General features: G+C 49.0%; 1 protein-coding gene across 1 annotated transcript; it reads left to right on the top strand.

Moving 5' to 3' along the window:
* Positions 1 to 328: 328 nt before the first annotated feature.
* Positions 329 to 6,115, top strand: LOC144761328 (uncharacterized). The gene is made up of 2 exons (XM_078646769.1): positions 329 to 2,300; positions 5,427 to 6,115. Exons 1-2 carry the CDS (start codon positions 1,344 to 1,346, stop codon positions 5,970 to 5,972), a joined length of 1,503 nt encoding a protein of 500 aa, XP_078502895.1. The 5' UTR covers positions 329 to 1,343; the 3' UTR covers positions 5,973 to 6,115.
* Positions 6,116 to 22,610: the final 16,495 nt, after the last annotated feature.

Here is a 22,610-nt window from a genome sequence, read left to right as displayed (position 1 = left end):
AATGGAAGGTGAAGGAGGAGAATCTGGTGGAGGAGAATTCTGCTTCAGTCTTTTACTAGATGACTCAGAAGGTGGTGTTCTGGATGATGACGAATGAGCTGAAGAAGAACGTTGAGAGGAGGAGGTCGCCATCTTGATAGGTCGTGAGGAGGCACCCAAGGATGAGGAATGTACAGTAGGAGTCTTAGAAGAGCTGAACACAAACTTAGCTTTGCGCAGATTCACCATAGGAGAGATGAAAGCGATAAAAGGACAATTGTCAAAAGTACATGTGACGGGGTGGGTCCGGGGTGGCCTGAGTCACCTGTCTCCCCTCTCTTTGTGCAGCATACCGACGCCTGGAGGAGCGCAGAAGACTCGGACGGTCTGGAGCCCGAGGAGGCCGGAGAGTCCTGCTTCTTTAATTGGGCGGAGCTGGACAGAGAAGACGTCACCACTCACGCCCCCTTCGCGCAGGTAAATGCCGGCCCCGACGTCACACAGGTGTGTTACACACCCGGAGGTGAAGGCGGAGAGGCGGACGGTTGGAGAGGCGAGGACGAAGGCGAGAGGAGCACGAAGGCGGAGGAGGGACGAGAACAACGGAGCAAGGGAGACATCGGAGCAGAGCGGAGCCGGGAAACCAAAGAACATCAGAGACCCGAGGCCGAAGCAAGAGCAGGAGAACGGAGGAGAAACGAAGAGACGGACTCAGACGAGGAGAAGGCAGGAAGCACCGAGGGTCGACGTCGGAGGGGAGAAACCGACAAGCCAGGAGGCCACCAGAAAGGCGCTTCGCCCAGCCACACTTCAACCAGGGAAGTGTGGCTCCCAGAGGTACGTGCACGGCTTCCAGGCTGGGCGGGCTTAAAGTGGTTTAAACCACGAAAGTAGTTACTCACTCACACCCTGTTGCACTACCCCTCCCTCACCTTTCACCACCGTAGTCATTAGGAGTTGTGCACGTGTGAGCCCTCACCCCCTTACCCGTGATTGCGACGCCTGCAGTCAGCTGATTCGCTGTTCTTCTTTCTCTTTTGGGCGGCGGACGACTTGGCATCGTGGAGGACGACTCCAGGACTCCCAGTCCCAGAAAACACCGGGACGTGCGAAGAGCCGCAGCGGAGAAACGCCTGCAGAGACTGACAGAGGAGGCGGAGACCGCGCTGCCCTACTACAGAAAGACCGCACCTCGCAAACGAACATTCAAATCAATAAAACCTGCGTTACCCCGCCTACCGGTCTCTGTGAGTCTCTTTGAGGGGGTGGTTGACCCGACCCCGAACCCCCTAGACCAGCACCCCGACCCCGAGGCGCCACAAGTGGTGGAGAATGCGGGCACTATAGCCATCTGGGACACAAAGATGGAGGAGCTACTACAGCGACTGGTGAAAGGGCAGGAGCAGCTGGGGTGGGCAGTGGAACAGCAGCTTGTCACCGCCCAGGCCGACAGGGTCGCCCTCCGGGAAAGCGTGGTGAAGACTATCGAGGAACTGCAGCCACTGAGAACCGACCCAGCCGGGAACCCAGTGAGGGAAGTGGTAAGACAACACCCCCCCACCCCCTCTGGCATCTCCTTACAAAAATATGTGGCAGGGGAAGACCCGGATGCCTTCTTGATTAACTTTGAGAGAGTCGCCCTGGCGTGTGGGTGGCCCTTGGAGAAGTGGCCGTTCTTCCTTGCCCCGCTCCTGACAGGAGAGGCCCAGGCCGCGTATCAAGTGGCCAACGGAACGGGACAGACCCCCTACGCCCAGATAAAGACTATCATCCTGGATCACTTAGGGCTGGATGCAGAGGCCTATCGCGCCCGTTTCCGCAAAGAGAGGGGAAGCCCGGGCGAAAACCCCAAAACACTGTTTTTCCGGCTGAAAGCGGCAGCGGACAAGTGGTTGACCCCCGCCCTGAGTACTAAGGAGGCCATAATGGACAAGATCTACCTAGAGCAATACCTGGAAGCTCTGCCGTTTGGGACCCAGCGCTGGTTACGACAACACTCCAACTTGACCACAGCCCAAGCGATGGAGATGGCCTCCACATATTCCAGGGCTCAACCCCGCTTACACCCGATGGAACCGGAAAAACCCACAAGACCACCGGTTCGAGTAGACCGAAAACCCAGACCTCCTCCCGGGTTTCCTGCACCCAGACCAGTGAACCCCGACATGTCATCTATGAGAGGCCCTCAATGCTTCGATTGTGGCACATGGGGCCACATAGCCCGGTTTTGCCCAAAGAAGAGACCGGCGGAAGAACCCATGGAGGTCGGCTACCTACCGCGGGCCGTTCTGTTTTCCGCTGAGCTGGGTGGCGCTTATCACGTGAGTGTCCTGGTAAATGGCAGGACCGTAAAAGCCCTGTTGGACTCTGGCTGTAAGCAATCAGTGATACAGGGTAAGTTTGTGTGTGATTCCCAGGTAATGCCCGGCTCCTCGGTACACATTAAATGTGTACATGGGGACGTAAAAAGCTACCAGGTCGCCAGCATCCCTATAGAGTTGGAGGGGGGGCGGCAGGTGGTGGTTAAGGTTGGGGTTATGGACAACCTTCCAGAGGAACTCCTCCTAGGGACTGATAACCCCCACTTCCTGGACCTCATTGTGGAAAAGCTGAAAAGCGGGAGGGGGGACCCAAAAACCGTGCTCGTGGCCCCTGACCCATGGGAGGGCGACCGTAGTTTCCAATTCGCACAAGCCAACGATTCAACGTTGTTCAACGCTTGGGAACAGGCCCATGCAGAACAGGACAACCCGAATCCCCGCTACCCTCGGTTTCTGATACAGGAAGACCTGTTATACCGACAGGCGAAGGAAAACGAACCAAAACAACTATTGGTCCCGGTGTGTTTCAGGGAGCAGATACTGTTCTACGCTCACACTCATCTCCTTGCCGGGCACATCGGGAGCGAGAAAACCACCCAGAACCTCCTGAGGAATTTCTACTGGCCAGGCGTATACCAAGACATCAAGACCCATTGCCAGGTCTGTGACGTGTGTCAACGCAAAAACGTACACAGACCCCCAGCAGCCCCCCTACAGCCGCTACCAATCATCGGCACCCCCTTTGAGAGGGTGGCAATGGATCTCATCGGCCCGCTCCCAAAAACGAACAGGGGGAACCAATACGCCCTGGTCATTGTGGACTACGCCACCAGGTATCCCGAGGCCTTTCCCCTGAAGTCCCCCACATCCAAAAACATAGCCGAGAAGTTCCTCGAACTGTTCTCCCGAGTCGGCTTTCCGAAGGAGGTGCTTACCGACCAAGGCACCCCCTTCATGTCCCGAGTCATGAAAGAGGTGTGCCACCTGTTGAACGTACATCAGATCAAGACATCCATTTACCACCCACAGACGGACGGTCTTGTGGAGCGGTACAACGGAACCCTCAAATCCATCCTGAAGAAAATGCTGACGGCCAACCAAAAAGACTGGGACCGGCTGCTTCCTCTTGCTCTCTATGTCATCCGAGGGCAAACCCAGAGCAGCCTGGGGTGTTCGTCCTTTGAAATGCTGTACGGAAGGCAGCCACGGAGCCTGTTGGATATGACAAAGGAGTACTGGGAGACTGAGCCTACAAGAGAGACGAAAACGCTCCTGGAGTACAGCCAAACCCTAAAAAACCAAATCGGGAAGATACGGGAGCTGGCTTATTCACAACTAGAGAAAAGTCAAACCAAGCAAAAGCACCACTACGACAAAGGAAAGAAATGGAGAAAGCTGGAAGTAAACGATTGGGCACTAGTGTTGCTGCCCTCCACCTCGAAGAGGTTCCAAACGGAGTGGCAGGGACCATTCCAGGTCATCGACAGCATCGGTAACACAACCTACCGACTGCGATTATCAGGGAGGAGAAGCCAGGTGTTTCATATCAACGTCCTGAAAAAATGGCTAGGAGCCCCTCCCGTCGTGGCCTACACACATCCTGCGAAAGACACCCAGAAGGAAAACACCCTTCAACATCTTGTCATCAATGAGGAACTATTCCCAGAGCAGAGAGAAGGGCTACACCATGTTCTTGCTCGACGAGCGACCATCTTTTCCGACATCCCGGGAACTACGAACCTGGCCGAACACCGAATCGAGACACCACGGGGGACCATAGTCAAGCAGCGTCCTTACAGGATACCGGCCGCCAAAAGGGAAGCCATAAGCAAAGAGGTGAAGGAAATGCTACGTCTGGGAGTCATCCGGCCCTCGCGGAGCGAATGGTCCTCCCCGATCGTGATGGTACCCAAACCGGATGGAAGCAGCAGGTTCTGCATGGACTTCCGGGCCTTGAATGCTGTGTCGTCTTTTGACGCATATCCTATCCCAAGGATAGACGAATTAATCGAGAAATTGGGCGAAGCCAGATTCATCAGCACCCTGGATCTCACCAAGGGATACTGGCAGGTGCCACTACGGGAAGAGGATCGTAAGAAAACAGCATTCTCAACCCCGGACGGGTTATACGAGTTCACTGTCCTCCCGTTCGGGCTACATGGAGCCCCCGCTACCTTCCAGCGGTTAATGAACGAGGTACTACGAGAACACCAGGCATACAGTTCAGCTTACTTGGACGACATCATCATATTTAGCCCGGACTGGGAAACACACCTCCGACACCTGGAAACCGTCCTGCTGCGATTGACCGAAGCCGGGCTCCACATCAATGCCAAGAAATCGAGGATCGGATTCCAGAAGGTGAAATACTTGGGCTACGTGTTGGGGCGGGGGCTAATCGAACCCCAGAACGAAAAAGTGCGGGCCATCGCAGACACCCCCTTTCCCACCAACCTCCGCGAGATGAGGGCCTTCCTGGGGTTGGTGGGATACTACCGGAGATTCATCCCCGCCTTTTCCGACATCGCAGCCCCCCTCACAGACACCCTGAAGAAAACCCCGAAGGCAGACTTCCGGAGACCCACACCGGAGATGAGTAGAGCGTTTGCCACCCTCAAAAAGACAATCACCTCCCGACCGGTTCTCATATCCCCCGATTTCTCTCGTCCCTTCGTGCTGCACACGGATGCCTCCGACTTCGGGATCGGGGCGGTCCTGTCGCAAGCAACGGAGGACGGACATGAGCACCCTATCCTCTTCATCAGCAGGAAACTGTTCCCCAGGGAGGTGAGGTACCCAACCATAGAAAAAGAATGTCTAGCGATAAAATGGGCAGTAGACAAGCTGAGGTATTACCTGGAGGGTCACACATTCACTCTGTACACCGATCACGCCCCGCTCCTATGGATGAGCCGTAACGCCTCCAACAACCCGAGGGTCATGAGGTGGTTCCTGTCCTTGCAGCCCTTCTCTTTCCAAGTGCTGCACCGCAAGGGGAAGGACAATGCCAATGCGGACTTTCTCTCCCGGTTTCCTCTCCCCGATCGGGAGATTCTAAGGGGGGAGGGGTGTGACGGGGTGGGTCCGGGGTGGCCTGAGTCACCTGTCTCCCCTCTCTTTGTGCAGCATACCGACGCCTGGAGGAGCGCAGAAGACTCGGACGGTCTGGAGCCCGAGGAGGCCGGAGAGTCCTGCTTCTTTAATTGGGCGGAGCTGGACAGAGAAGACGTCACCACTCACGCCCCCTTCGCGCAGGTAAATGCCGGCCCCGACGTCACACAGGTGTGTTACACACCCGGAGGTGAAGGCGGAGAGGCGGACGGTTGGAGAGGCGAGGACGAAGGCGAGAGGAGCACGAAGGCGGAGGAGGGACGAGAACAACGGAGCAAGGGAGACATCGGAGCAGAGCGGAGCCGGGAAACCAAAGAACATCAGAGACCCGAGGCCGAAGCAAGAGCAGGAGAACGGAGGAGAAACGAAGAGACGGACTCAGACGAGGAGAAGGCAGGAAGCACCGAGGGTCGACGTCGGAGGGGAGAAACCGACAAGCCAGGAGGCCACCAGAAAGGCGCTTCGCCCAGCCACACTTCAACCAGGGAAGTGTGGCTCCCAGAGGTACGTGCACGGCTTCCAGGCTGGGCGGGCTTAAAGTGGTTTAAACCACGAAAGTAGTTACTCACTCACACCCTGTTGCACTACCCCTCCCTCACCTTTCACCACCGTAGTCATTAGGAGTTGTGCACGTGTGAGCCCTCACCCCCTTACCCGTGATTGCGACGCCTGCAGTCAGCTGATTCGCTGTTCTTCTTTCTCTTTTGGGCGGCGGACGACTTGGCATCGTGGAGGACGACTCCAGGACTCGCAGTCCCAGAAGCCACCGGGACGTGCGAAGAGCCGCAGCGGAGAAACGCCTGCAGAGACTGACAGAGGAGGCGGAGACCGCGCTGCCCTACTACAGAAAGACCGCACCTCGCAAACGAACATTCAAATCAATAAAACCTGCGTTACCCCGCCTACCGGTCTCTGTGAGTCTCTTTGAGGGGGTGGTTGACCCGACCCCGAACCCCCTAGACCAGCACCCTGACCCCGAGGCGCCACAGTACATAAATAGGACCCACTTGGTGAAGATGAGGCAGTATGAGTCAATTATAAGGTAATGGGTCTAGTTACAACCAATGAGCTGTCGAGAATGTTCAGCACCGGAGACTGAGAGAAGCACACCACAGCATAGATGGGGAAGCAAGTACGCTGCTGTACAAAACAGAAGGTCAAAAATGGCGAATAACGCCTTCCACCCTAAGCTGAAGAGAGTGCAGGGGCCACAGGTCCTGGTAGTAAAAGGTGTTGGAGTTACCTACACATAAGTAGGGTAGTACATACATTGGTGTGAAGGCACATTATAGGAAGCTGCGAGAGCCAAACCGCGAAGAACCTCGTGAAGCACGCAGGAAGGAGATCACCATGACGACTTGTTCAGGCTGTAGTGCGCAAAAGGCAAATAAGCGGCCATCACCCCACATAGGAAACAGTCATTGTAGGTGCAACAGTGTTCAAGCTGTTAAACTCGTGAGGGAAAGCTCGAAAATCAGCTGTGGCGCAATCAAAATGGCGGCCTTCTGACTGACAAGCAGGTCGTGAAGTAAAAATGAGAAGGAAAACAGCAGGAACAGCGCCAGAAGTAGCGTAATGCTCACCAAAGATGCCGTAGATAAAAGGCAGCAACCCGCAAAGACCAAAGCATGTTAGGCGAGAAGAGCGTGAGGTCCGCTGTTGAAGCTGAAGCTGCAAAATGGCGGCCGGTGAATACGCGATATTCACATCGCGAATTGAGGGTGATAAACAGCACTGTAAGGGCCACAGAGAGGAACCGGGTGCTCACCGTCGGGTTCGCTGGTAAAAACCGCTACGCCGAGACGAAGACAGTCCCCGTCACATCGGGAAAACTGCTAGGAGGCTTTCCAGTGCGGCGGAGCTCCGCAACTAGCCGGCCATCTTGCGCGGCATCCAAGCCACGCCCCAAATGGGCCTAGACTTTAACAATGTTATCAAATGAAGCTGAGATGCATTTTCAAAAATGTTCTAGGACATGTTCTCCTCAGCATTCCTACCAGGGTCATGACGGAACTCGGGTTTTTGTACGCGTATCCTGAATCCCATTAGAATGTGAATGTAAAATCGGTGGATGTCAGTCGTAAAGGGACTAATAAGCAGTTTCTAATCATTGTATGCCTCAAATGAATCTGTGATCCCAAACACTTGATAACTGGCATGAGCATTGGAAAATAATTATTCTTTGTAAAATATATTTTTTTTATTTTGCATATGTGGTATGTGGCCAAAGCCCTCCACATCTCCCAGCCAGCTGCATCTGCTAAGCCCACATCTGACTTTTGAATATTCATGAGGAGGCTGGCGGAGTAACACCTGCTGCCTAGATGTCTAACTGCAAGTGCGCAATGAACCCGTGCCTGTCTGAATGGCACGAAATCCCTCTGCTGCAGTGTAATCTGCTGACTAGATTAAAAATTCACCCTCAAGCTTGCTGGAAGATCAGGGTGAGAGGTGCTCGCGCAACCGAGCTCAGAATTCATCATAAACAAATACAAGGCACTTTTGAAGCACACGTGCCAATAAACTACTGATTTCATTTTCATTAGAGTTATCAGTGCGCTCAGTCTGATAAAACAGCTAAGAGATAGGTGCTGTATCGAAAAACCATAAAATGCACGTTCCATTCTTATGAGATGTTTTAGAAACTGATGGAAAAAACACCAGTTGGTCCTGCATAATAAGAATTAAGGAAGCGACTGGGCAGGACAAATGAAGGGACAATATCATCAGCCAGAAGTCACATGATAGCCCATCTCATTATAGCTTCAGGATATGCACAGGACTAATCTTAATGTGACAAAACAGGTTTAAGTAATACACTGATCATACAATAACATGGCCTTCTTTTTAAATCCTAGTGGGAAGAAGAGGAGGTGGGGAGGATTGACAAACGGAGGGGATGCTGACTTACCACTGGGCTTCCGATCAGTGTGTCAAGGCAGAGAAGAATTAACCTCTCTAATGAAAAGGACTTGACCTCACTGTCCTGAACAATAAAGTTGTTCAATTCTCAATCGTTTTCACACTCCGGACCATTTTAATTCTGGAAATTACCGGAAGCAGCGCTTGATTTGAGCGTTTGGTTGCAGGAGGGGGTCATTGGCACTCATCTCTGAGGACAGATATATAGTACTTCCTCATCAAACTTTGACCCAGAGCAAGAACGTGAAAAACACACAAGAGGGAAAGAAGAGATGTAAAGAGGCATGGAAAAACCGTAAGAAAGGGAGAAAGCAGGAACCTGCAAAAGTGAGATACAGGGGCACGAAAACTGGTGGTGGATATAAGGGATGACGCGGAATAATGACTATGTGACCTTGGTAATCATTATGCCGACATTCAATAGTTCCAGCCGCAGGCTTCAGAGCAAAAGTTTGGACCAGTGCACTTAGAGGTCTACTTATGAGAAAGTCATGCAGTGCAGCACAGCAAGTCACCTTGCTGTGTTGCACTACGTGACAGGGAAAGGCAGGAATGCACTGTATTTAACCCGTTGGCTGCTTCGAACGTTCTGCGCCAGTGCTGAACGTTCAGCGAAATGGGTGGGGCCGCGTCGGCCAACGGACATGAGCATCACTACCGAGGTAGTGCTCGCGACGACCGTTGGCCGACGGCAGCAGCCAACGGGTTAAGGGAATATAGTGCATTCTTGCCTTTTCCTCTGCGCTGGTGCCCTGTTGACAGCATAGCGTCAATGCAGGCGCCCTTGCACCATGGTACAAGGGTGCCTGCGTTGCATGTAGGATTGCTTCCTACATAAAAACAATCCTGAGAGGCAGCTATCTGTATAATGCAGCACATATAGAAAAAGGAAGTAACAAGGAAAAATAAAGACATTTCTCCCCGTTGCACCTCTCCTGGAAGGCGTTTCTTTTTGGCACATTCCCAGGTTTACCAGTTTTGGTAAATCTGGGAAAGCATAAAAAACCATGGGAGTTGCGTGGAAACACCCACCCAATGCCCATGGAATGCCTACCCAGGGAAGAGTAGCGTAACGGAGCGATTTGTGCTGCGTTGAGATACTCCAGATTTATGAAGCCCCTCAGGGCCATGCCTAGAGGCCTGGTGTGGCTTCATAAATCTGACTTATTGTTTGTGTCGCTCTTGCACCATGTTGCGTGATGCAAAAGTGACGCAAACTAGCTCGTAAATAGACCCCTTTGCCTTTTATAAATTCAGAACTGCCGGGAGACAGAGAGTAATATTTCAAATCTAGCATCATTTCCAGGGGTGATTCTGGCAGACTTTGCTGCCAGACAAGCTAGAATGACTGACTCGTAAAAACAATGGAGCTTATTTATAAGCCCTTGCGCCGCCAGTGTGTTACTCTTAATATGTGAAAAGGTGATGTACCGTAAGTGCAAGAGGCTTGTAAATTAGCTGTGAGGTTTTTTTCCGGTTATTTTAAATTTTCTGTGGATAGCTAAATAAATCAGAAGTCGCTGCATGTATTATCCAGACCACCAGAGCCATTCTTATGAACCTTTTTACTGGAGTTTGAGTGCTCTTAGACCCATTACAAACTTGTTCCGAATTAATTTTAAGAGTGACCACAAGAAAAGATGGTGACTTTTATTTCAACAAGGTAAACTTCATAGGCAAAAAGACTGTGTGTGAGTCGAGCAGCATTTCATGTTCATACTTATTTCACTAAAGAACGCAGTGCCTCCATAAATCAGCATTTTCAGAATTAATAACAACTTCTACCGCCTGTGGATTTCAAAGAGCCAGGCGACACACAGTGAAATAAAAAAAATGGATAAAAATGGAAAGAAATGACTGAAGTGGCAATGCTAGCAGTTTGTCCCAGCGACGCGCATTTGCAGCAGCCTGCTGTCATTTTACACATCAAGTTAACTTAATGAATGCAGTGTGGTTTTTAATGTGAAGTGCTAACAGGCTGCAGACTGAAGCGGAAAACATGCCCAGCTGTCGTGGCTGTTCCAGACCCTGGTCTGCCACAACAGGAAGCGCCCTCTCTGCTGAATTTAGTCATGGCCTTGTCTTGCAAATATTAAGATTTTATAGTAGCCCTGATCCAGCGGTAAACCAGCCTCAGATACTCTAATACCTCATACTTACCTTGGGCCCATACACACACACACATTCACACAGGCCAGTTTAATCCACTGGGGTCAATTTTATAATTGTCCGTCTGAGATTTAGTTATCTAATACTTCTAACTAAATCTTTCACAGATCAAAAAGTTCTTTCATCTGGTCAATGGCACATTAGTTGAACTAGTTGATGGTGTAATGACATGAAATAAAATCTACTTTATTTGCAGGGCAAATAACCACAGACTCGGGAAAAGTTTTAAATGTTTATCTAAATTAAATTATTGTGAACCAAAATTCAAAATACAGAATGGTCTCCATCACCCATCGAAGGTAAAAAAGGATTCAGATTAATAAGACTTCCAATAGCGGTACTTAGAAAGGAGAGGATAGAGAGAGCAGCACAAATTAAATCTACAGCACATTATAGTTACCTAGGGGCCAGATGCATCAAGGGGTTTTGCCCATTCTGTGTCTATGGGAAAATGTGTTGATGCATATGGCCCCTAGAATGGTGTGAGAACCGACCCCTTAGCCAAGGAGTTGGGAAAAAGAACCCCCGGGAAAGGACAGGAGACAAAGGCTTCAGGTTTCAGGACAGGTTTCAGAACAGGATTCAGGACAGGATAAGGTGACCCTTCGTAGCACACCTCTCTGACACTATCTTCCTCCTCGATTCTTTCGCGATCTTCTTCTAAGTATTTGGCTTAAATTAAAAGTCTGCAGTAGGATTATTCTTCAGCTTTTACTCGATACTCTGCCAGCATCCCGAGCTCTGCAGCATTCCGGTCTCTCTGTGTTCTGTCTAATTAACTAAACTGCCTCAATTGTACTCTTCTAAGGCCATGTACCACCCCTTAATGTCATAGAACCCCTAATTCTGATTGAACAGGCAAAAGGGATGATCATCACACCATGCTAAATTTTCGTCACTTTCTTTAGTTCATGTCTAGTAATCCCTCCCCTTAATCTTTATTTCCACCCGTATTCACAATTTTTATCATCACAAAGTATACATTTGGTATACATTTGGTGTAAAACTTCTTCCTTTCACAGGACATCATGTTGGTTCCCAGGGTATGTTGCTGTTTCTTTTCTTGGATGGCATTCAAGGATGGCAGTGCGGCTTCTGGCTCACATAGACTGTGCATGTGTAATGGTCACATGGGATCTAATCCACAGTCTCCCTCAAAAGGCCTGAATACGAACTAGAAAAGTCAAGAAAATGTATATTAGTTTCAAAATAAAATGATTTCCGTGTATACCACCTATCTCTACTCTATTCCCATTTACTTATAAATGCTCTCCCCGCATTAGCAATTAGTAAAATAGTGCCATTTAGTTTCAGAAAAGCAGATGCTTAGCATGCGAGTTCTCAGGCGACTATTTTGGAGCTGTCTGCGCATGTGCACAAAATTCCCTCCAAGCAAAAGCTTGTCATCACTACGTAGACGTAGTTGACACATGCCCAATGCAATTTCCTGCGTTAGCAGGCATTTTAGATTTCACTCGAGTTACTTGTTAATAAGACACGTATGCAAGCTTCTCTTATTCTTGATATTTGAGATGTAGTGCACATTAATTACATAATACATTAATTAGCATGACGGTATAAGTTATTATGAGAGGATTGCCTTCAAGCAAGTCTCTTTTCTACGAGTATTTTTTTATTTAGAAGTTTTCTATAGTGCTGGCCAGACCCGAGGGTATCGGAGCGCTTTACAGTGGAAGAGGAAAAGACAGGAATAAAACAATTAAACAAAAAAGAATCAAGATTACAATTGTCTGGCGCCTGAGGGGCGACTTTGAGGTAGCGACTTAGAGGTAGTTAGAGTTTCAGGATGTGCTTGAGTTCGGGAATGCACGGTTGAGGTAGATGATTTTTAGTCGAGTCTTGGATTCCGGAAAGGAAGGGGTAGTTCTGATGTCCACAGGGATGGAGTTCCAAATTTTTGGAGCGTTGCCTGCAAAAGAGCGGGCTGCAGTTTTTTGTTTCCGTGTTTTCAGTGGGATGAGTAGGAGGGAGTTTGAGCTTCTGAGACTTCTGGATTGACCAGCTTTCTTGAGCTTAGAGGCTAAGTATTCTGGTTTCCCTGTGTGTAAGGCTTTGTGTGTAAGGCAGGCCGTTCTGAAGCTAGCGCGCATTTCCACTGGTAGCCATTTTAGATCTCTGAGTGCGGGGGATATGTGGTCGAATTTCTTTCCACCGGAGACCATTCTGGCAGCTGCATTGAGTGTAGTTTTGAGTGGTGCTAGGTGGGATAGCACTGTTCCGGATAGGGTTGTGATCCCATAGTCGAGTCTGGACAGCAACAGTGATTGGGTGGCTTGTTTGAGATCTTTCTGTGGTATGTGCGGTTTGATTTTGTTGAGGAGTTTTAGATTGAGGAAGGCGCTCTTAGCGGAGTTCTTGATGTGGTACGGCATTGATAGTTTGTGGTCGAGGGTGATTCCCAGTGATTTTACCGAGTTAGTCAGGGTGAGATTTCCGTTAAGGGCATCGATGGCTTTTACCCATTCAATGATTTGCGGGTTATCCTCCTTGTTAGAGATGAGGAGGATCTCGGTTTTTTCTTGATTGAGTTTAAGGTGGTTCATCGCTAGCCAGTCTTGGACTTCTTTGAGAGTGTTGTTGAGCCTTAGAATGTCATTATAGTAGGAGGTTTCAATGTAGATCTGTGTGTCGTCTACATAGAGATGGAAAGGGATGTTGGCTTTTTCAGTACGGTGGTGAGGGGTTCCATATATATGTTGAACAGTTGCGGAGAGAGAACAGATCCTTGGGGGACACCTCTGGTCACGTGAAGAGGGTCGGATGTGAAGGATTTGATTTTAACTCTTAGGAAGCGATTCTGGAAGAAGGAGGAGAACCATTGAAGGACCACATCGTCCGCACCTACTCGTTCTTTGAGGGCCTTGATGAGCAGCTTGTGGTCTACCGTGTCAAAGGCCGCTGACAGGTCTAGGAGGATGAGTAGGCAACAGTGGTCTGAGTCAAGTGAATTGCGGATGTCATCCACTATGTTCAGGATTGCTGTTTCGGTGCTATAGCATTTTCTGAAGCCGGATTGGTTATGGTCTAGAAGATTGATGTAATTGATCTGGTTGTTTAGTTGACGTAGCACACATTTTTTTAGGATTTTGGCTAGGAAGGGCAGACTGGAGACTGGCCTAAAGTTGTTCAGGTAGTTAGTGTCTAGGCCTGGTTTCTTCAGAAGAGGTGTAACCTGGCCGACTTTGAGTCAGTCAGGGATGATGCCAGTTTTTAAGGAGCTGTTGATGATTTCGCACCAGAGTGGAGCAAGGGTGAGCTTCAGGTCTTTGGCCATTTGGGAGGGGATGGGATCAAGGTTGTGTGATGAGGGTTTGGAGGATGAGATTAGATTGAGGATCTCGGTTTCGTGGATGTGGTCGAAGGAGGACCAAGCGGATGTGGCAGCATCGCTAGAGGTGGTTTCGTTTGTTATTAGGTCGTTATTGCCATGCGGATGGGCGTTGATGTCGAGAGATAGTTCGATCTTGGCGATTTTTTCGTTAAAGAAGGTGGCGAAGTTGTCACATAGGGTTCGGAGGGCTGGGGATGGATAGTAGATGGCTTGGATGTTTGTTTTTTGATGATATCGAAGAGTTCTCTTGGTCTGTTTTTAGCTTTGTCAGGGGCATTGCAGAAGAAGTTTGTTTTTTCACTATTGATGTGCTTCTTGTAATTTCTTCTTACTGCTCTGAGTTCCTCGCAGCAGCTGGAGGAGGGGTTCTTTCTCCACTGACGTTCAGTGACTCTGAGATGTCTCTTTCTTTGTTGAGGTCCTTGTTGAACCAGATGGGATGTTCCTAGGTATTTTCTGTCTTCGTGGATCCAATTGTTCTAGGATGGCGGACGTGGTAGTGCTGTAGTGTGAAGTGAGTTCAGTAGTGGAGAGGCCTTCCAAGGAGATTGCCAGGGAGGAGGCTATTCTTTCTTCTAGTTCGGCTGTGTTGATCTGGGAAAGGTTCCTGGACCATGTAGGGGGTATTGCGGTGGGTGGTTGGCACAGGATCCATTGCATGACAAATGGATGAGCAGAGCATTGAAATTTGGGAGTGAACATTTTGCCCACTGATCTATAACTATTATCTTGTGAGAGGGGACATTGGGCCAGATGTACGAAATGACAATTTTCTAATAGCGAATTTTAGCAACACAAGAGTGGGTTGACACCATTAGCGATTCTCAGTGGGTCACAAATGGGCCTGCCTCATCAATATTCACGAGGCAAGTTGCAATATGGGACCCATTGTGATTGGCTAAAATCAAAGGGATGGTGGCCTTCTGGGGTCAGCAGACCACCATGTCTGTGATTGTTTTTTAAATAATGCTATATTTTTTTTGTAATGCAGTCCGTTTTCCTTGAAAGAAAACAGGATGCATTTTAAAAAATATATATAAAAGCTACTTTTTCATTTTTTAAGTTTAGGCAGTGGTTCATGGGACCACTGCCTGCTCTTAGAAAATGTTGGCGCCACATTCACGAAGGGGACCCTTGTTGACCCCTTTTCATTTACAAATGGGTTACAGTCAACTTGAAGTTGGGGGTAACTGTGAATGTTTTGCGACTGCATTCCCGGTCGCAAAACGTTCCTACTTACAAGTGTGACTTGCTGTTAGGAGGGGACGCCCTTGGCACGCCCCTTTCTAATTGCGACTCGTAAACCTAATTTGTGATGCGATAATAGCTTACTGAATCACAAATAGGGCTTTGTACATTTAAAAATCCTTTTTTCAGGTCACAAACAGCCGAATTGATCCATTGGCAAAATAAAAAAAGCTTCTTACATCTGGCCCCAAGTGCCTAGGATTAGAGTCCCATAACGTCTTTGTTACGTACAAGTGTGTCGCTCTTCTATAAACGGTCCCCACTCTAAAACACCTTCCACTTCACTTCACTTCTCCCTAAACCTGACGTTCAGAAGAGGACTGCTGACACTTATTTCATCTGCTTACAGATTCCAAGCTGCTGCCCTACCCTTACGTCCCTCCTGCTTTATTGAACCATGGTCCACTGTCCAATCTCAGCGCCCGATTGAAAGGGAAAGTCTTACATATGTATCTGCAGTTTCACTAGAGCACATGGGCGCAGGTTTTCAACTTTGCAGCATTAACAAAACATTTCAAGGTTTCACCTAAGAAACTGCGCTAGTCACAGCTTACTAGGCATACTTCAGGAAAGGGATAGTGATTTCCTAGTTCGGGCTTTGCATTAGCATTTCCACCGATGTGCTGGAGTATAGTATACGACTGTGCATGCTGAAATGACAAAATATTTAACCCCTCAAAATTTGAGATCATGTAGTTTCACTTACCACCCTGGCAAGAATTTAACTCTGTCATTCACAGGAGTAAATATACAACCATTTCTAGGATGGAAACGTTCAGATAGGGGTTTGTGAATAGCCACAAACTCACGTGTGTGAGTGTTAAGAAATGTCATTCCACATCTTGGAATGCTCACTTTTCACCACCTGTGTAAGATTTCCCCCCTCAAATTAGACAATGGTTATACTGACCTAACAGGATTGAGACCCCTTATGGTCTGGAGGTCTATTTGATCCAAAGATGAAACAGGTTTTACCAGGCGAATAATCCAAGACTGTCTACGCCTGGACAATGCCCGCCAGATCCCGTGGTTGAACTATGTCTTAACTTCTTTTAAGGATCTCTTTGACCTGGATGTCCATGGTGATCCCCTATGTGCCATTGACCTATCGAAGCAAGAGGTTAAAGGAGTTTTTCTGGGGCATAAATATAACAGTCGTAAAGAACTATGTAGCCACTATCCAACTCATGTTTACTATTATTCTAACAAACAGGAAGAGTATGGCATGCCCATGTACTTAAAAGTTATCACAAGACAGTCTCATCAAAACGTACTTACAAGGTTGAGACTAGGCATTGTACATAACCTGGTGGCATTCCCGAAAATGGGAATCTACACCTCTACCCCCTGTCCGTGTGATGGAATTACTAAACAAAGCACGCTGCACTTTATGCTACTATGCCCACTGTTTAAGCATCTGCGCATCTGTTACCTCAAACCACTGTTTAAGATCAACTATGTGTTCAGTACTGTTAATGCTATGAGATTTCTTTTTGCTCTTGCTACCCCAGATATTTGTTTTTTTATCGCAACTTTTATTTTAAAATCTATATCTGTTAGAAAAAGCCTGGTCTTTTAATACAGTACTAGTCTAATCTAGTTACTGTTAAACTCTTGATATTGCCCTTTGAGTTGTATCATCGACATCGCCATCCCGGACGGCTACAAGATCATCCGGAGGGACCGCGTCAACCAGACAGGAGGAGGCATCGCCATCATCCACAGGAACTCCATCCGCATCACGACCAACACCGACGACAACCTCGCACCCGTCGAACACCTGCACTTCCAGATCCACGTCAACCCCAAGACCTCCCTCAGAGGCACCCTCATCTACAGACCCCTGGGAAAACGCGCACAATTCAGCGAGGACATCGCCGACTTCGTCAGCCCGCTCGCCCTCCCCTCAACCGACTACATCCTCCTCGGAGACCTCAACTTCCACCTGGAGAACAACAACGACCGCAACACCACCACCCTGCTGGACAACCTCACCAACGTCGGACTCAAGCTACTGGTGACCACCCCCACCCACTACGCCGGACACACACTCGACCCGATCTTCTCTTCCAGCAAGGACATCGCCTTCAGCCACGCCACGGGACTCCAATGGACGGACCACAGCTGCGTCCACTTCAGCTACAGAAGGACCACGCTCCACCATCTCCAGCAACAGGCTCCCCGCAGAAGCTGGAACAAGATCACTGCAGACCAGCTCACTACTTCCCTGAGCAAGAACCCTCCCACCAGCACAACGAACCCCAGCCAAGCGGCCACCAACCTCACGAAATGGATCAGCGACTGCGCAGACGACCTCGCCCCTCTGAAGACCCAGCCGAGCAGACCCCGCAGCAAGAAAGCCCCATGGTTTAACGACGAACTCAAGAGCTCCAAGAAGAACTGCAGAGCACTCGAGAAAACCTGGCGCAGAGACCCAACACCGGACAACATGACTGCCCTCAAGCTCGCCACCCGAAAACACCACCAGCTGATCCGCACCACCAAGAAAACCGCATTCAAGGAACGACTGGACAACAACGCACACAACTGCAAGGAACTCTTCAACATTGTGAAAGAGCTCTCCAACCCCAACGCCGGAAACAACGACATCACCCCTTCGCAAGACCTCTGCAACTCCCTCGCCTCCTACTTCCACAACAAGATCGCGGACATACACAACAGCTTCAGCACTCAACCAACGCACGACACGACCGAACCACCGCCCCCCACCGCCACCCTCCGCGCCTGGACCCCGATCAGCACCGAAGACACCATCCGCACGATGAACTCCATCCACTCCGGATCTCCAACAGACCCCTGCCCTCACCACGTCTTCAACAAGGCCGACGCTGTCATCGCACCCCACCTGCGGGACATCATCAACACCTCCTTCGATATCGCCACCTTCCCGGAGAGCTGGAAGCACGCCGAACTCAGCGCTCTACTCAAGAAACCATCAGCAGACCCTACCGACCTCAAGAACTACCGCCCCATCTCGCTGCTCCCGTTTCCAGCCAAAGTCATCGAGAAGACCGTCAACAAGCAACTGGCCGCCTTCCTCGAGACGAACGGCTCCCTCGACCTCTCGCAGTCTGGCTTCCGGGCCAACCACAGCACCGAGACCGCCCTGATCGCAGCTACAGATGACATCCGAGCCCTGCTCGACAATGGAGAAACAGCGGCCCTCATCCTCCTGGACCTCTCCGCGGCCTTCGACACTGTCTGCCACCGCACCCTAGTACAGCGCCTCAGCAACGTCGGAATCCAGGAGAAGGCACTGGAGTGGATCACCTCCTTCCTCGCCGGAAGGACACAGAGAGTCCGCCTCCCCCCGTTCAGATCGGAAGCCACCGAAGTCATCTGCGGCGTCCCTCAAGGCTCCTCGCTCAGCCCAACTCTCTTCAACGTCTACATGAGCCCCCTCGCAGCCATCGCACGCCAGCACAACCTGAACATCATCTCCTACGCAGACGACACCCAGCTGATCCTCTCCCTCACCAACGACCCCGCCACCGCCAGAGCCAACCTGCACGAAGGGATGACAGACGTAGCCAAATGGATGTCGAACAGCCGCCTGAAACTGAACTCGGACAAGACGGAAGTCCTCATCCTGGGATCCTCACCCTCCGCCTGGGACGACTCCTGGTGGCCCCCCGCCCTGGGCAGCGCACCCAAACCAACTGACCACGCACGCAACCTGGGCTTCATCTTGGACTCCTCCCTCTCCATGGCCAGACAAGTCAACGCCGTCTCCTCGTCGTGCTTCAACATCCTGCGAATGCTACGCAAGATCTTCCGATGGATCCCCACCGAAACCAGGAAGACGGTCACCCAGGCCCTCGTCACCAGCCGGCTGGACTACGGCAACTCCCTCTACGCCGGCACCACCGCCAAACTCCAGAAGAGACTCCAGCGGATCAAGAACACCTCAGCACGACTCATCCTGGACATCCCCCGCCGCAGCCACATCTCCGGACACCTGAGAGACCTGCACTGGCTCCCGGTCAACAAGAGAATCACCTTCCGGCTCCTCACCCACGCACACAAAGCCCTACACAACCAAGGACCAGGATACCTCAACAGCCGCCTCAACTTCTACGCTCCCACGCGCCAGCTTCGATCGACCAGCCACGCCCTCGCCGCCGTCCCCCGCATCCGAAGAGCCACCACAGGAGGAAGGGCCTTCTCCTACCTGGCCGCCAAGACTTGGAACTCCCTCCCGACCCACCTCCGCCTGACCCAGGACCACCTCGCCTTCAGGAAGCAGCTCAAGACCTGGCTGTTCGAGCAGTAGCGGACCTCCCCCCCCCCAGCGCCCTGAGACCCTCCGGGTGAGTAGTGCGCTATACAAATGTTCTGATTGATTGATTGAACCTCTTTGTACTGAAATCATTTGTTCTGTAACCTTTTAACTGTGTCTTCTTTTTAAAATTGTACGCTTTTATGATTGTTTTTTTACGAATAATCGAATAAAGTTTAAGAACTGAACTGACAATGGTTATATGGTTTTGGTACAAGAGAATAAATTTTTTTACAACTGATCACCCTTTGTTAACTTGCTGCCACAATATAACTGCAAATGTTGTTGTTAGTTGGGTCATTGATGCTCACAAGTACCATTGTGACATAAATGGTCTACAAAAAGCCCCCAGAAATGATAAATTAATGAATATTTAAACCTAGCGATAAAATTATGCCTGCCAGCTGAAATACATAACTATTTTATGAACAGAGGAAAAATCACAACTTACAGTACCGCAGGTGCAAGACATGTATTAAGCTAATTTATTTTATAAACCTAGACAAATGAACAAGTCTGACTCCTCACTGAAAAAAGAGTGTCTTTGGAACATCTCCCCTTGAGGTTTCAGCAGGGTAAATGCAGGAAGAAGTGAAAACTCATCACACTAGGCAGATTAGTGTTGCTGTGGTTCTAAAGGAAAATTGCTATTCCTGCCTTGGACCTTGGTGTCAGATTGATGAATTCTCTGAATATGTGGCCAGTGCCTTACAAGATGTTGTACTGAATTATCAACGGTGAGGAGAAAGGTTTGTCTTTCTTTATTCTCATTATCACTGCCTTTTTGAAGAAGTGGGTTGGTGTTTTAGTCATTGACTTGGTGGCCCATGTAAAGAGTGCTTCCCTTCCCAAAGCATCTCATTCTTTGCTTGGCATCCTCCTACTGGAGACATGGTCATGCAATGACTTGTCGGAATATTTTTTCACAGCTCTACAATTCTGCAGGCAGTTGACTATGCTGCCAAATAAACAACAATACTCTGTGCAGTTACTAACTTTGTCTAATGCATATCCTTTACAATATTTTGAGATTTGGTTCATGTAACCTTCAGTTCCGGAGAATAACATTGTCTATCTGTTGAGTGAATTTGGAACTTCTAGGAGCATATACTTCCTATGAGAAATTGGGTTGTTGGTGACTGGGTGTGAGCCCTAGTCAAGCAATTGCCACAGTACCTGGCAGGGTGAGCCACAAAAAGTCACTAAATTAATCAGTGCTTAACCCTGGGTAGCTTGGTACAAAAAGTAAGCAGGCTTAACTTAGAGGCAATGTGCAAAGTATTTATGCAGCACACAAACAGTAATAGAGTGAAAACACAACACAAGACAATTCCCACACCAATTTAGAAAAATAGGATACATTTTAATAAATTATTTGACAACAAAACGGCAAACAAAGATCCAATTAGAAGTAGAACCAGAGTCATGAATTTTTAAAGTTTCTAGTAAAAATGAGCATCTAAAAGATCAAAGTGCCAATTGTGGTCATCTGGTCGTGTGAGACTGAGTCAAAGTAGAAATATATGGGCAATTACGATAGTTTGGGTCGGATACAAGAAGTGGATAGGCCCCGGTCAGCACTTTCTTTCGGACTTAGACTTTCTTTTTTAGAAAAGTATTCTGAGAAGGTAAAGTTCAACAGGGGCAAGGCTGCAGGTGGTGTCAGAGGAGAGAGTGTCATCGCCAGGGAGCCTTGGAGTGAAGCTGTGGTGAAGATTTCTACGATCTGACTTAGTTTATTTTTTTAAAGTTAAAAATCTCCAGCGGGACGAGGCAGGAGGCTGTAGCCGAAAACAGTTACAGGTACTCGCATACCTTTTTGGTGAAGGACCACTGAACAGGATTTACTGCTGCAGAGAAGAATGTAGCGGAACGGACCGCAAAGTCAGGCCGTCTGGCGATGCACTTTAGGCAGATAGACAAGGAGGTTGGTTCTGGTCCCCCCTTGGTTTCAGCAAAATTAATTTTAAGTCCTCAATTTGGAATTTTTACTATCTGGGTACCTTTAGCACCGTAATTCAGGGTGAATGACTGATGGGACACAGCTGTCGTATGGCTTATACTTTCACAGCAAAATCTGTGCATTTGCTGGACAATATAAACGTCAAAACTGTGCAGACTGACTCTATGCACACAATCAGGATATGTTGGCCTTATTTATGATTCCTCACAGGGCACTATCTGTAGCCCTAACCTGACAAGGTAACATGGATTGTGCAACCTCAGAACATGACTGCCCTGACTCCACAAGGAAATCATGGTAACAGATCTAGAACCTTATTGTTTTTTTACTCATGCATATCAAAAGAGATACACAAGAAATACACAACCTGCAGTTTCAATAATCATTGAAGCGAAGCATTGTGATTCTTGATTAACACACATGAAGATGAAATGATCAATAGAAGGAAACAGAATAATGTTATCAGCATAACAAGAATGGTGAAAAAGATAAACAGTTACACCATGTTGCTGTTGCAGAGAATATATGCGTGCATATTAGTGCTGTAATATATTGTACTCCTACCCAGCGCTACCTATACTAGTGTGCCAAGGGTGGGTGAATCAGACAAATCCCTGTAAGGTGATCTAACTCCTCTATTACCTGTGGGCAAGTGCCATCAGGGAGCCCGTCTTGGTGTAGAGCTGGGAAACATCCCTCACAGGGGGTAAACAGGAATCAGCTGGGCTGGAATTCTGGCATATGGTGACCTCTCAGTGCCAGGGTAATTCTCCTCTAACTAAACAAGGTAGTGATGCAGTTTATATAAGAAACATCACTTATGTTGCCATGCCGAAGTCCCAGTCAGGCTGCTATTGTTGATGTTGTTGTGATAGCTATGTCACCAATTGGACAATAGCAAACAACAACATTTTGCGTAGTGAACTTAGCCCTTGTACAGAATGTTCAAGTTATTGTGATAAAATGCCTACGAAGTGGAAATGTAAGCAATGCTGTTTCAGAGAATATTATCATGCACAGTAAACTGGTGGTGTTTCTATTCTGGCCTATGATGTCTACATAACATCACTTGGGGCTTGGGGGCACAGGAGTCACTGAGGCTTGGTCCAGGTGGGGTTCAAGATGGTGGGAGCATTTTGTGTCCCTTTGGTTGTGAACAGGAGGTCAGCAAATTAGCCCTTGGAGTTACTCTTGTAGTCCTGGGTGCAGGTAAAGATGCAGGGCTCAAACAGCAGGGCTGGCATC

Source organism: Lissotriton helveticus, chromosome 6 (assembly GCF_964261635.1).
Source record: "Lissotriton helveticus chromosome 6, aLisHel1.1, whole genome shotgun sequence".
Classification (NCBI taxonomy): domain Eukaryota; kingdom Metazoa; phylum Chordata; class Amphibia; order Caudata; family Salamandridae; genus Lissotriton; species Lissotriton helveticus.
Note: the sequence above shows the minus strand (reverse complement) of the source record. Positions and strands in the feature narration are given on the sequence as shown.